Consider the following 15,974-nt stretch of genomic DNA (forward strand, 5'->3'; position numbering starts at 1 on the left):
CTGTTCACTTTGTGGGAATTTGGCTTGTTCAATATAAACAAAATGGTTTCTTAAAGAATTTCCCAGAATTCCTGATGGTTAGAAAGGAGTAACTACTCTTATGATTTTATAAATAAAACTTCTTGCAGAAGTGATGAAAAGTAATCTTTTTTTCCACATTTTTGAACCTAAAAAGAATTTGAAAAGAACTTAAAATTTCTGGGTTTAGCACCATGCAACTATGACTAAGAATGAACCTTTTGGAAAAAGAAGGAATTCTGAAGATGCTCAGAACTAAGGAAATTCTGTGCAGATACAATACAAAGTAATCAGAGTTATTTTGTATCTTCTGGATGAGAAAATGAGCAAATACAATCTCTTAGAAATTCTTTAGATTAGTAGGTGTTCGGTTAGAGCCAGTAACTCTGTACTCATTTCAGACCATTGTTAAAACAGCTGAAAAATTGTTTCTCCCATGGAAGTACAAGGAGAAGATTCAGCTGGTTATGATCTTCTTAATAGTTGCAAGGATTCAGTGAATTCAGGCAGTTTCTAATAAAATTTTCATGAGCGTGTAGTAAAACAGAGAGGTACCAATTAATCCTTTTTCATAGATGGATGACACTGAATCCTGCAGTAAGGTCCCACAGTCTAACAAACAAATGAGCTCAGAGTTATATTAGGAAGGAAAATCTTAAATACCCAAACACTGCCTCAAATAGGTGAGTCATTCATTTGTCATAGCCCCAAACCTAAAGATGACTCAAGGAAGATCACATGGGACTTCTTGCCCCAGTTTTACCCTGGGAAACTTCCCAAGGTAGTTGTTTCTCTGAATCACCACTTGAAACCAGTGGGGAAATTGGATTTTTGGCTGCTGTGGCTGTAGAGGTGTTTAGATACCTGTAATGATTACCAACTCTGAACTCAATACATTAAGGAAGGTGGGAGCCCTGCATTCTCTAGCAATATTAAGAGATGTTCTTGGAGCAGCCATGGGATAGAGGCAATAGCACAGGGCTTTGATTCAGGTTTAAGTTCAATATCCAACTTTGCCTTCCTTTAGGTGGGCAAATGTGTGCCCTAGGTTCCTCATCTGTAAATAAAGATAACGATACATACAGCAACTGGATATTATAAGAATTAAGTACAATAACATGTTCCAAATTGCTCTGGACAGAGTAGGCACTCACTAAGTGATTAAAACAATCAAAACAATCCATTGAACAGATATTTATTATTGACATTTTATGGGTCAGGCCATCCAGAAAATGTATGAATAAATGAAGTAATTTTAAAGAAATCTTCTTTTCAGTATTCTTATAACATCACTCTCTGTATATTTAAATTTTAGAGTTTTCCTCATTGTTAGGTGAAGGTTTTATTTTACAAAGAAAAGCAGAGGTAAAATACAAATTTATACTTAATCATAATCTCTACTTTGCTAAAACCAGGCAGGCCAACCCCTGAATGACGGTGCTGATTAGGGTCCCACAAAAGAGCCAAATGAACCTGAATACAATTTCTACTTTGGGGCTCACAGCGCCAACTGACAGAAGGTTTTCTGTGTCATCCCCATAGCCCTTCTCTTCCTGAAAGGCCTACCATTCTAAGAAATCTTAATAGGCAACACATAACCTGTCCTTTCCTAGTTCTAGGAACTGATTTCTCCCACAAATATTGGTAGTATTACTAGGTATGCAAATATGTATCTCCTAAACACATTTCATCTCTCTTATAATTTTAAGAATGCCCATACAAAATAAGCCCTCTACAAATGAATAGTCATGGTGTCCAGCTGCAGGATAGGGTCAGCCTTTTAGGTTCCATGGTCTTATCTAGAAGCAAACATTTTGCTCCACTGTGACCCTGACCATGAGTGTTAAAACCAGCAAAAAATTGAATTCATGTCAAAGAAGAACTGAGAAGAACTCGGTGGGCTTTGTGAAAAGATACATCTGCTTCCCTTAGTTTGGATCTTTTTTGTTTAGATATACTTGTTAAGAAGTTTAAGGAAAATTGGCTCTCACAGCCAATCATTAATAGTTTTTTCCTTCTCTTTATTGTCAGTACCCCCAAACACCAAACAGTATCCCCAAAAATGAGAAGCAAAGCAATAGAGCAAGCAAATGTGTGTTAGAAGAGGATGACTGCAAGTCAAGTGTTCCTTTATCTCTAGATAAACCCAATAGGCTATGTAGCTCCTGAAAATGTCCAGGAAGTCTTACTCATAGATGTGCCCAACTGGTCCCTGAAGCCTAGCACTAGGGTACCATACACCTCGGCATGCTGGAACACATGAATTCTTGAACTTTCTGCCTCTACTTGTCGCTTTGCCTCAAAAACTAATTGGGAGAAGGAAGACAAGGTAAAGGCAGTGGAAGAAATCATTTAATAGTTGTTTTTATGAGTATGGCAAAATAGAATGGCATTTGAAGTCCCCAGTATCTCTAACTTTAATTGAGGTTGAGAAAAACTGATCCTGGTGGTAGTTTGATGTATTCCATAAAGTCAGAGTTACCATTGTAAGAATGTTCTGCCAAATAGCTATTTCCAAAGACAAATGCAAAGAGTATCTAATACACTGGCTCTCGTTGTTGGTTAATTAATCATAAATAAAGAACTTGAATGTTACTTATTAAAGATTTTGTATAAGTTGGGAATAAAACAAACCCATGAAATCCATTATATGTATGTTGTGTATTCTATAGAATAGGACACTGAGGTCTGGATCTCTTCTGTCTTATCCCAGACTCAGTGTATTCTTGCTAAATACTCACTAAATAATAATTTTGTAAAATGAACAAACTAAATCTCATATTTCAAATGCACAATTAATGGATGGTTTTTACTGTACGTTTTTAACATGTGTGGGTTTTTTTCATTTAATTCACACAAATGCCCTACTTATAGGTGTTACACTCCCCATTTTACAGAAGGAATCGGAGCTCAGAGAGGTTAAGTACTTTGTGAGAGGTCACACACTCAGGTGAATGGTAACAGTATTCAGATAGAATTGTCACACCTCAAATCTCATTCTCTTGAGAAAATGTCACCTTGCATTTCTAAAGAAGTAGGAAAGCCAAGTTTAAAAGTCCTCATAATTACATATTCACCTTGCCCAAAAATAATGTCAAAATTGGGGAATTTTTGTGCATGTGCTTGTTGGCCAGGAGGCAGTTAGAAGTTACTTTTACATTTCCCAGCGAATCATTTGGTCATCATTCTACTGGAAATGCTCACTCCTTTCTCAAAGAAGAAATGCATCCTGGCAGTCTGGCACTCTCTGACAGGGAAAGGGCCAGAGTCAACAGTAAGGAACAAATACAGCTGCCAGCATAAGCTGCCAGCAAACCATGTACCTCTGCCAAACAACAACAACAAAAAAAGGAACCTCTATTTTGCTTGGCATATGGGTTCCTAATTGCCAAACAAGTAGGAGCAGCAAGATTAGTGGGCTTCACTGGATTGAAAAAAACCCACCAAAGCCACTAGCACTTATAAGATCAAGTTCTTAATGTATTTTTATCAACTAATATCAACTTTGATTATCATAAATAGGGGGGAATATAACAAATATGCTTGCAAATTTTATGGCTCAATGCTTGATATTTTTAAACATATTATGGTTTGCTAAGAGTCATAGACCCATGGCTGCAGTAGGAACCTTAGGACTTGTAATATTGAACCCTATCATTTTACGGAAGGAAAATCCACATCCTTGAGAAGTAAAATAGCTGAAGATCACAGGAGCATCAGAACCATGTCTTGAGCCCAAATGTTCTCTTCTGCCCAAAGTTATATAACCAGTTATTGACAGAACTGTAAGTAGGTCTTAAGCTATCTTTTTTCTTCTCTACTTAGCTTACTATTTTGCTATCTCAAAGAGGAATAAAAAGTAAAATCACCAAAAGCAAAATGAACAAGCTGACACATAGACAATATAATAAAATAGATATACTTAAAAAAAATCATCAAATGTTGAAAAATTTGCTATACCTCAAAGATCAAATCCATCTTATTTTTGGATTTCTCTTTTGTTTTCTTTTCTAGAAACTCTTAAAACCAATTAGGGTAAATATCCATTATTTCATTTCATCAAAGTCAAGAAGTTAATGCTTATAATAATTGGTTTAAAATTGAAAACTGTCTTAGCATTTTCCCCCTAAAGACCTGTTTGAAGCCAATCCAACTAACCTAAAAAGGTTCTAAAAAGACACCTCCTTTAATTCTTAATAGGCGTTAGGCCATTTATAAAAATAATAATTTCAGCCTATGGCCTAAAGGAAATTTTAACATTAACTTCATTGAATTACATGAGTTTAATTGCAAATTCCATGCGTTTCCAAATAAGCAAAATTTTCTACTTTATAAGTTTGTAAGTTTTACATCTCAACACTGTTCTATACTTTCACTGTTCATAAAATTTAGACAAAATGAAGAATGGGGTGGAAACCTTGGAAGAAAAAACTCATGCAAGAGAAAATGCGCAAGGACAAAGAAACAAAGATGAGATAGAAATGCCAAAAATGAATCAACAAATAATAATTCTAAGATTGTTTTTTTCATATGTTTCATAAAATCTCAGTGGTTAACACACATTTGAAAATACTTGTTTTTACCTCAGTAGCTTCACATTGATCAAGTATTAAGTCATGCAAGAAAATTGGACTGCATGAATTTTTTTAAAAATTACCTTTGTCAAAAAGTTGATTTATACATTAAGCTAGATTTCAATGTCTCAAAGTGAGACACAGATTTGTCCTCTTTAATGTTTTTTTTCACTCATTTCTGCCACAAAATTTAAGAAAATAAGTACCTAATTAATTTTCTTACCTAACCCTCACAGCAAACCAATGGAGAAACAGACACAATTAAGTAATTTGATGACATGTGCACAGTCAATAAAAGATAGACCCAGAATCCCAACTGGTTAGCTAACTCCAAAACAAAGCACTTAACCACTAACTTATCATTTTTTTCAGATTAAACTCTTATGAGTGGTTGAATTTAGAAAATGAAAAACTCTGATTCCAGTTGAAGCATAGAATTATTTTTTCTAAATCTGTAAAGAATGATGGTAGAATTTTGATAGGGATTGCATTAATTCTGTAGATCACTTTAGGTAGAATGGACACTTTGACAATATCAATTCTACCAATCCATGAGCATGGTAGGAATTTCCATCTATGTACATCTTCTACAATTTCTTTTCTCAGTATTTTGTAGTTCTCCCTATAAATATATCTCACCTCCTTCATTAAATATATTCCTAAATATTTAACTTTCTTTGATGATATTGTGAAAGGTGTTGCATCTTTGATTTGATTTTCACCTTGACTGTTATTGGCATATATGAATGCCACTGATTTGTGTACATTAATTTTGTATCCTGGGACTACTGAATTCATTTATCAATTCCAAGAGTCTCTTGGTTGAATCATTGGGATTTTCTAGATATAATACCGTATCATCATCAAAGAGTGAGAATTTGATCTCTTCTGCCCCCATTTGAACAAACTTAATTCCCCTCTCTTGCCTGATTGCTCTGTCAAGGACTTCCAGCAATATGTTGAATGGAAGTGAAGATAGCGGGCAACCTTGTCTGGTTCCAGTTCTAAGCGGGAATGCTTTCAATTTTTCCCAATTCAACATGATATTGACTGTGGGTTTATCATATATGGCCTTAATAATTTTAAGGAATGTCCCATCTATGCCTATTTTGTTAAGGGCTTTTATCATAAAAGTGTGCTGGATTTTATGAAATGCTTTTTCTGCATCTATTGAGAGAATCATATCGTCTTTGCTCTTGCTTTTATTTATGTGGTGAATTGCATTTATAGATTTGCATATGTTGAACCAGTCTTGCATCTCTGGGATAAAGCCCATCTGGTCATGATGAATTATTTTTTTGGATATGCTGTTGGATTCAGTTTGCTAGGATTTTGTTGAGGATTTTTGCATCTACATTTATGAGGGATATTGGTCTGTAGTTTTCTTTTTTTGTTGTGTTCTTTCCTGGCTTTGATCTCAAGGTGATATTGGCTTCATAGAATGAGTTGGGGAGGATACCATCCTTCTCAATGTTTTGGAATAATTTCTGCAATATGGGTATGGGTTCTTCTTTATAGGTTTGGTAAAATCCAGGTGTGAACCCATCTAGGCTGGGACTTTTTTTTTTTTTTTGAAAGATTTTTTATTACTGCTCCAATTTCTGCGCTTGATATTGATGTGTTCAGGAATTCTATTTCCTCCTGGTTGAGCTTAGGGCGGTTGTGTGTTTCCAAGAATTTATCCATTTCCTCCACATTTTATAGTTTTTGGACATACAGATTTTTATAGTGTTCAAAGATAACCCCTGTGGAAAGTAATTTGGAGATACCTCATCACTTAGGATAATAGTCTCCAGTTACCTCTACATAGTTACAAATGACATTATTTCATTCCTTTTTATGGCTGAGTAATACTCCATGGTATGTATATGTGTATATACCACATTTTCTTTATCCACTCATAAATCGAAGAGCACTTAGGTTGATTACACGTCTTTCCAATTGTGGATTGTGCTGCAATGAACATTCAAGTGCAGGTGTCCTTTTGACTTCCTTTGGGTAGATACCAGCAGAGTGATTGTTGGATTGAATGGTAGGTCTACATTTATTTCTTTAAGGAAACTCCATACTGTTTTCCATACAGGTTCTACTAATTTGCAATTCTACCAACAGTGTATAAGTGAGAGTGTTCCTTACTCTGTGAATCCATGCCAGCATCTCCTGTTTCTTGACTTTTTAATAATGGCCATTCTGATAGTGGTAAGGTGGTGTCTCATTATAGTTTTAATTTGCATTTCCCTGATGATTAGTGATGTTGAGCAATTTTTCATGTTTTTTGGCCATTCATTTATTTTCTTTCAAAAAACTTTTGTTCATTTGCCCACCTTTAGATGGGGTTGTTTGTTTTTTTTCTTGCTGATTTGTTTGACTTTTTTATAAATTCTGGATATCAGTACTTTGTCGGATATATAGTTTGCAAATAATTTCTCCCATTCTGTAGGTTGTCTGTCCACTCTGTTGATTATTTCCTTTGCCATGCCGAAGCTTTTTAATTTAATTAAGTCCTATTAATTTATTTTTGTCGTTGTATTTTCCTTTGGAGGCTTAGTCATAAATTCTTTGCCTAAGCTGATGTCTAAGAGTTTTTCCTAAAATTTCTTCTGGAATTTTTATGGTTTCATACCTTACATTTAAGTCTTTAATCCATCTTGAATTAATTTTTGCATATGGCAAGAGATAGGTATCCTGTTTTTTTCTTCTACATGTGGCTATCCAGTTGTCCCAGCACCATTTATTGAATAGGGTTTCCTTTCCTCAGTGTATGTTGTTGTCTGTTTTGTCAAAGATCAGTTGGTTTTAGGTAGATGGTTTTATTTCTGGATTCTCTATTCTGTTCCATTGGTCTATGTCTCTACTTTTATACTAGTACTATGCTGTTTTGGTTACTAAAGTCTTTTTGTATAATTTGAAGTCAAGTAATGTGATGCCTCCAGATTTATTCCTTTTACTAAGATTGTATTGGCTATTCAGGCTCTTTTTTGCTTCCAAATGAAGCATAGGATTGTTTTTTCTAAATCTGTGAAATATGATACTGGTATTTTGATGGGGATTGTGTTGAAATGTAAATCACCTTGGGTACTGTGGACATTTTAATGATGTTGATTCTACCAATCTATGAGCCAGGGGATGCTTTTCCATTTGTTTGTGTCATCTATGATTTCTTTCATCGGTGTTTTCTAGTTCTCTTTGTAGAGGTCTTTAACCTCCTTTATTAAGTATATTCCTAGGTATTTTACTTTCTTTATAGCCATTACAAATGGTATTGAGTCCTTAATTTGACTCTCTGCTTGACTGTTGCCAGTATATAGAAATGCTACTGTGTTGTGTGTATTGATTTTGTAACCTGAGACTTTGCTGAATTCATTTTTCAATTCCAGGAGTCATTTGGTGGAGCCTTTAGAGTTTTCTAGATGCAAGATCATATCATCAGCAAACAGAAATAGTTTGAACTCCTCTTTCCTGATTTGGATGCCTTTTATTTCCTTTTCTTGCCTGGCTAGGATTTCCAACACTATGTTAAATAGAAGTGTTGCTACTGGACACACTTGTCTTGTTCCAGTTCTTAAAGAGAATGCTTTCAACTTTTCTCCATTCAATATGATGTTGGCTGTGGGTTTGTCATATATGGCATTTATAATTTTGCGGTATGTTCTTTTTATGCCTAGTTTTTTGAGTGTTTATATCATGAAAGGGTGCCGGATTTTATCAAATACTTTTTCTGTATTTATTGAGATGATCATATGGTCTTTGTTTTTGTTTCTTTTTATGTGGTGAATCACATTTATTGATGTGTGTACGTTAAACCATCATTGCATCCCTGGGTTGAAACCCACATGATCATGGTGGATTATCTTTTTGATGTGCTGTTGAATTTGGTTTGCTAGTATTTTGTTGAGGATCTTTTGCATATAGGTTCATAAGGAATATTGGTTTATAGTATTCTTTTGTTTTTGTTGTTGTTGTATCGTTTCTTGGTTTTGGTATCAGGATGATACTTGCTTCATAAAATGAGTTAGGGAGGATTTCCTCTTTCTCAGTGTTATGGTTTCTGGAGGATAGGTACCAGTTCTTCTTTGTAGGTGTGGTAGAATTTGGTTGTGAATCCATCTGATATGGGGCTTTTTTTGTTGTTGTTGGGAGGTTTGTTATTACTGCTTCAATCTCATTGCTCATTATTGGTTGGTCCGGGTTCCTATTTCTTTGTGATTCACGCTTGGAAGGTTATGTGATTCCAAGAATTTATCCATTTCCTCTAGGTTTTCTAGTTTGTTTATGTAGAGGTTTTTGTAGTGTTCACAGATAATGTTTTGTATTTCTGCTATATCAGTTGTAATGTCTCCTTTTTCTTTCCTGATTGAGGTTACTTGAATCCTTTGTCTTTTGTTTCTGGTTAATCTGGCTAGTGGTCTATCGATTTTGTTTATCTTTTCAGAAAAGAATCACCTTTCTGTTTCATTGAACCTCTGTATTTTTTGTTTGTTTCCATTTCATTTAGTTCTGCCCTGTGCTTTGTTCCTTCTTTTCTTCTGCTGGCTTTAGGTTAAATTTGTTCTTTTTCTGGTTTCCTAAGATGTTACATTAGGCTGTTAATTTGTGATCTTTCTGACTTTTTGATGTAGGTATTTAAGGCTATGAACTTTCCCCTTAAGGCTGCTTTTTCTGTATCCCATAGATTTTCAAAGCTTGTGTTCCCTTTGTCATTCAGTTAAAATATTTTGATTTCCATCTTGATTTCATCATTGACCCAAGGACCATTCAACATCAGGTTGTTTAATTTCCATTACTTTGTATAGATTTGGGTGTTTCTCTTGGAATTGATTTCCAGTTTTATTTCCACTGTGGTCTGAGAAGATTCATGGTTTGATTTTGATATTTTTGAATTTGCTGAGACTTGTTTTGTGACCTAAGATATGATCAGTCCTGGAAAATGTCCCATGTGCTGATGAGAAAAATGTATATTCAGTAGTTTTTTTGGTGAAATGTTCTGTAAATGTCTGTTAGGTCCATTGGTTCTAGAGTCCTGTTTAAGTCCAGTGTTTCTTTATTCATTTACTGTTTTAATGGTCTGTCCAGTACTGTCATTGGAGTGTTGTAGTCCCCAGCTATTAAGATGCTGTTTATTTCTTTGCTTAGATTTGGGAGCTCCTGTGGTCTTCTTAGCAACATGAATTATATTGGTATGTCCAGTTTAATCTCTGAGACAGTAGGTGGTGCCTGTAGGTAAGAGTCAACCACACCATGTATAATTTGAGTCAGTAAATGCTGTAATGGGCTGCACAAATTGTCTTTTCTGACAGCAGGTGAAGCTTGCTTGTCAAAGAGCCAAATGCAGTGTTGTTTTTTAGGATCAGTGACTGACTCTAGCCCCTCAGGAGAAGCGCTTAAATGCTCCAGGTGGTGGGTGTGGTCCTGGAGTTTCCAGGGGGCTCCTTATTCTCCACCACAGCAGGGATGGGTGGAGGAGCAAGTCTGGGCAGGGATGGGCTGGGTCAGGTGAGCCTGCCTTCAGGCTCCTCAGAGGTGGGTACAAGAGCTGTCTTGGCAGAGGTCAAGGGTCAGCTCCCAGGCCTCTGGGAAAGCCACCAGTGAAAGTTTGACACAGCCCCACCACGTCAGAAAGTCTGCTCATGGGAGGGGCCATCTTGGATTCACAGACTGGTAGTTGGGGGAGTGAGTTTTGCCCCATGGCTACTGCAGTCTGGGCAGGAGCTGGAAAATGTTTGTGATGGAACCAGTGACATAAAAACCAAAGGGCTGAAGCTCCCTGGGGAGGATAAAGGCACACAATGGATGGAGAAGCAGCATGGCACCCGCCATCTCTGCTCAGGTCTGTGGTGACTGATGGGGAGCAGCCTCAAGTGGACTGGCAGCCTGGTGCTTTGTTTTCAAGAAGCTCCTAGTTCACTAGTGGCAGCAGCAGCTTTGGGGCTCATGAGGGTAGCAAAGCTCTCCAGTAGCTTAGGATCCTGCTGACTACCAGAGGTTTGACAGAAGGAGAAACAAAACCCCCACCTACCGTTTCCACAGGACTCCAAGTTTCTTGGGGGTTGATCTCTGCCAAAATCTTGCTCCTTCTTGTTCTGTTCCGCAACTTCTTCCCGTGGAATCTCTGGTAGGTTCTCGCAGTTTTCCTTCAGAATTACAAGTGAGCTATGTATTTGTTCGCCTAAAACTTTTCCTTCTTTCTGAGACAATCTAGTGGCCTGTGTCTCTAGACAGCCATCTTGTCCCACCCTCCAAGAATTTGTCTGGAAGTTTAGGTAAAAACATCAAGAAATTCCAGCAGAGGAGAGATAGTACTCTAAGCTGGTTTTACATTTCTTCTGATAGGGAAAAATGATTCACAAGACCAATGGTTTGTTCATGTTTAACATTCATCAGATATGTAAAAAGCAAAATACATGTTTACTACTTACCATATAAGTACTAGAATTATACTTGAAAGCGGTATTATGATATATATTTTGTTAGATACAAAACCAATATATATTGAAAAATCCATCATGAATGTATGGATACCACATTTAAAATGACTTTAGATAGTACTTCAGTCAGGTCTCTCATTTCTACTTGGAACGGGGAAGAGAGTATAATATGAAGACCACAATTACATAAGCTTGAGTCATTAAAGAAATAAATATAACACACATAAACATGAAGAGTTTATTTTAAATAAATCAAATATCTTGATGCCAAAGCCACAAATTATGAAATTGTATTTGGTTTTCATACTAACACCAGAACTTCAAAATGACATCCACAATTGACTGAACTTCTTCCTGCAACCTCACTTTGTACTGTGCCAACCCACATATTCAGGCAAGTACATAAACGTGTACCCCATCGCTGATATAATTTGTGGTCAAAAGACGGAGTGTTGTAAAGACCCTGTAGTCATCCTAAGACAAAGGTCTTCAGGACAGACCATTTAAGTTAGGTCAAACATTAAAAACTAACTGTTTTACTGTGTGATTGAGGTTTGTTTTAGGCCATCTTATAGAAATAAAAGAATGTGTGAGCTGTATCATATTTCTAAAAATTTGTAGAAAAGTAGAAGGTAAAAAAAAAAATAACTACAAGAATATAAAGACTTCTTTGAAACAGCTGAGGTGGTAGCTGTATTTTCCCATATGGCATTTATTTTCCTTCTATGCCTTTGCCTTGACATATTAAGTAGAGGGCACAGTGTCCTTATGCATTTCTAAAACTGGTCCCTTTCTAAAGTTATCTACAGAATCGGATCATGGCATAGAGGTCGAAAGAGCATGGCTTTTGCAGCTAGACAAATCTAAGATATAATCCTATGTCTGTCCTCTACTGGTTTTGGGCCTTGAGCAAGTTATTTTACCTGACTCTGAGTTACAAAATCTATAAAATCAGGATAATAAAACCTACCATTGTAGACTGTTGTATTAATGTCATAATATATTTTTTAAAAGGACAACATGGAGCCTATCTTGTGGCTACAGAACTATCATAGTCATGATTAGTGTTATCATTGTTATGTGGCATCTGCATTAGTGAGGCTATCAGCAGCTCCTTGAGGGTTGTTTATATTGCTCTTACTGTCTGCCCTCTCTTTTTGACCCTCACTGTTCTGCTTATTTCTAAGAACCAGGTTATCTGTATCTGATAATGCTTTCCCTCTTATGTTTCCATGCAGCACCAAAGGCAGGGAAGACAGGCATGCAGATAGACATGGCTATCCTCAGGGAACATGAATATGCTTTTGATGACCAGAGATTCAGGAGAAATGCCCTAAATCTCCATGAATATAAGTGGACTGTTCCAAGGAATGGCTGTTTTAAGCCAATTTTAATATGGTAGATAATAATGATTTAAGGTTTCAAATTTAGAGAATAGAATTCCAAAAATTAACAAAAATCTGTTATATTTGCAAATTATACTTTTTAGCCCGTCACTCATTCCAGCAGTGTGTTCATTGAAGATAGTGCCTAATAGGTGCTAAGAACGAGAAGGAAGAATATGCCTTCTTGGTTCCACTTTCTAACACTTTCTCAAGAATTCTAGTGTGGGCAGGACATGGACCCATAAATAGACTTAACTACAGAAATAGCCCCTCTGGGTGGCACCCAAGATGTAATATAGGCCAAAGTACATTACATCATTTTAATTTTTAATTCACTGTATAATATCTCAGGGAAATTGTTCTTTAGAAAAAAATTGAAGAGGATTATTTAATATTATGAAAAATACATTCCTTAAATCATTGTATGTAAATGTCTAAATGACTTAAAACCATTGGGATATGAAATTATGTAAGATCTATCCAGTAAACCTATGATGTCATTATTCCAGGTAACATGAATAATGTTTTTACTGCATCTCTTTATCTTATTTTTTAAAAGCTTTCTTGACCTTTCATCTTCTGGTAGAAATTCAAAATGGCTGGATCATAGGGACAACATGAACATGTGTGATCTTATTATTTTAGATGATTAATCATGTTGTGTGAACAGGCTGTTGTGTAAACAGCCTCCTTGTAATCCTTCATCAAACACTTTTGCTTTTCTTAAATTAAGAATAAGAGAACTAGTTTTGTAAAAGAAACCATTTAGTTTTGAGAGCTACACAGTTTTGCCTTCCCCAAGATAGACTAAATGACCAATAATGACTGTTATCAATGAAATAATATGCACACTTTTGGTTTACTTTGTAGGTGCATCTACCGTATCTCCAAGTCTTCTCGGCCTACTTCTGTCTGCCCTTGGCATCCTCATCTACTTGGCATTCTGAATGTAATATGACAGCTGCTGTTCCCATCCCAGCTCAGAGGACACACTTCATCCCTGGGATGACTACGATTCCTTCCAATTTCTGTGGCTCCACCCTAAGCCAAATAAATTATACTTTAACAAACTATCCAACTGATTTACAACACACATTATGACTGAGGCATTCAGGAACCCCTTCATCCAAAAGAATAAACTTTTAAATGGATATAAATAATTTTTAACTCGTTCCAATATGCCTTATAGACCACTTAACATGATTCTGTGACAGTTGCATGATTTATTCCAATGGGACAAGTTACAGTGTTCAATTCAATACTATAGGCTGTAGAGTGAAAGTAAAATCACCATACACAGGTGCTTTAAATTTAATAACAAGTTGTGAAATATAATAGAGGTTGAAATGTTGGTCGTATGTGGTAAATGTAAGAGTAATAGAGTCTCTTGTACTATCCTCGCGGTTTTGGGTCCTGCATATTTTTGAGTGGCCCCTATCATTCGTGACATTATGAGTTTTCTTGGGGAAAAAAAGTAGAGTATAACTGAAACATTTTGACATAAGTCCCATTTCCAAATTATTTTTTCTGAATGAGTTGAAAGATTTTGAATTTTGAAAACCAAATTCTGGAACTTACTATCAGTATTCTTATTTTCAAAGTAAGTAATTTTCTAAATATTTGATTTTCAGAACCAGTAATACTTTTCAGTTTTTAATAATAAAGTGAACATGCCATATGAAAATTTTTTTTTTACTTTTATATTCTCTGAAGTTATTTTATGCTTTTCTTATCATCAATTTCAAACCTCAAAAATCACAACTCATCTAGAATATCATGATATTGCTGTATTTGTTCATATGTGGAATGATGAATTTTGAAAAACAGAGTGCTTCCTTTTCAATTGAGATGTGACAGTCTTCACACAGCTAGGAGTAAATGACAGTTAAATGAATGTTAGAGTTACCTAATAATATTCTAGTATCCTCGTTTTTGTGCTTCATTCCTAAGTATAACCTTTCTTTTTTTGGAGATGTGGGATCAAAAAATCACCTGTAGGTCAGAAAAGCTACAGAATTTCTTTTTTTGTTGTTTTCTTAATTTTGTTTTTAGCTCATTTCCCACTTTAATGCAATACTGAAAACTGGCTAAAAATACCAAATCGATATATTGCTAATGGTACTTTGAAGAGTATGCAAAACTGGAAGGCCAGGAGGAGACAGATAATGTGTCTTTCCAGTGGTGTCTCCCAAGTGTTGGTGCTTTGGGTTTTTATAAGTTATGAAAAGGAAGATGCACATTTCTTCATTCTCCATGGTGTGCACGGAAATGTGTTTGAGTGTGGATGTAAAACAAATCAAGTAATAAAGAATTAGCTGGCTCGTGAAATAGTGCAATGTCAGATGGATGAATCAAGAGGTATAATCCTATTTTATTAGCACAACCTTGCTGGCTAATTAGAGATAGAGTTTATCTTTTTAGAAAGGATACCTTATAGGGTCATAAAAATATTTACAGGAAGCAAAATAGAACTATTACTACTTTAACCCCCTTTCTTTAATTTGTATAATTTTTGTACTATATATCTATGTGTAAATGTTTAGAGCCTTCATTATGAAAATATCAATAAATATTTCATTAGTTTACATTTAACTCTTTGTTATAAAATGAAACTTTTTAAAATAAGTGAAATGGATGATTTCCCAGTGGAAGTATGTCAACAGTCTTCAGATCGTTGCCAGATTTCATAAAATATTTAATTATTTGAAAAAGAAACAAAATGTCTTCATACTTTAGGGGAAACCAATATTCTGTAAGCCTTCTGTACAAATGTTTGTGTTTTCATTGTTACAGTTTGGGGTTTTCCTTTTGCAATGTGACCCATGTTGGGCATTTTTATATAATCAACAACTAAATCTTTTGCCAAATGCATGCTTGCCTTTTATTTTCTAATATATGGTAATAGCAAGCAAAACTGGTTAGATTTTGCATGAAATGGTTCTGAAAGGTAAAAAGAAAGCAGACTTTGGAGGTTGTTTAGTTTTAAATTTCTGACAGAGATAAGGTAGATTAAAATCTCTCATACACTGATAACTCAAGCTTTTCATTTTCTCATACAGTTGTACAAATTTAACTGGGACCATCAGTTTTAAATTGTTATCAAGCTAACTAATGTATCATCTGCTTTAAGACACAAGATTCTTAATTAAACTTTATATAGATATAGATACATCTGTTGTTTCTTTGTATTTCAGGAAAGGTGATAGTAGTTTTATTTGATACTGATAAATATTGAATTGATTTTTTTAGTTTTTTTTATCATTTTTTCAATGGAGTAGTATAGGACTGTGCTTTGTCCTTTTTATGAATGAAAACAAATTATAAAGAAATAAACGTCTTACTGTTACCCAAGAAATAACAACTGTCCTTTCAATTTACCTAAAGTTTAAATTCGTTTTTAGAAGGTTTTCTTAAGTTCAATAGCATGGAATAAATATTACCGGTTAAGCAACAGTTAAATGCTTGAAGGGTTCTACAAAAAGTATACACATAAATGGCCGGTCGTGGTGGCTCAGGCCTGTAATCCTAGCACTCTGGGAAGCCGAGGCGGGAGGATAGCTCAAGGTCAGGAG

The 15,974-nt window shown here is 35.3% G+C and overlaps 1 protein-coding gene across 2 annotated transcripts in view; it reads left to right on the plus strand.

Annotated features, from left to right (window-relative positions):
- The window catches only part of CNTN1 (contactin 1), a 342,876-nt gene extending 327,116 nt beyond the window's left edge, over nucleotides 1-15,760 (plus strand). Inside the window, exon 24 of one of the 2 annotated variants that reach the window (XM_069489731.1) lies at nucleotides 13,273-15,760. In XM_069489731.1, coding sequence (XP_069345832.1) covers nucleotides 13,273-13,349 — 77 coding nt within the window. In that variant the 3' untranslated portion in view covers nucleotides 13,350-15,760. The remainder of the gene's footprint in view (nucleotides 1-13,272) is intronic. The other variant, XM_069489733.1, reaches the window with a different exon arrangement.
- The last annotated feature ends 214 nt before the right edge of the window (nucleotides 15,761-15,974 follow it).

The sequence above is a fragment of the Eulemur rufifrons genome, chromosome 16, assembly GCF_041146395.1.
Source record: "Eulemur rufifrons isolate Redbay chromosome 16, OSU_ERuf_1, whole genome shotgun sequence".
Taxonomy (NCBI): domain Eukaryota; kingdom Metazoa; phylum Chordata; class Mammalia; order Primates; family Lemuridae; genus Eulemur; species Eulemur rufifrons.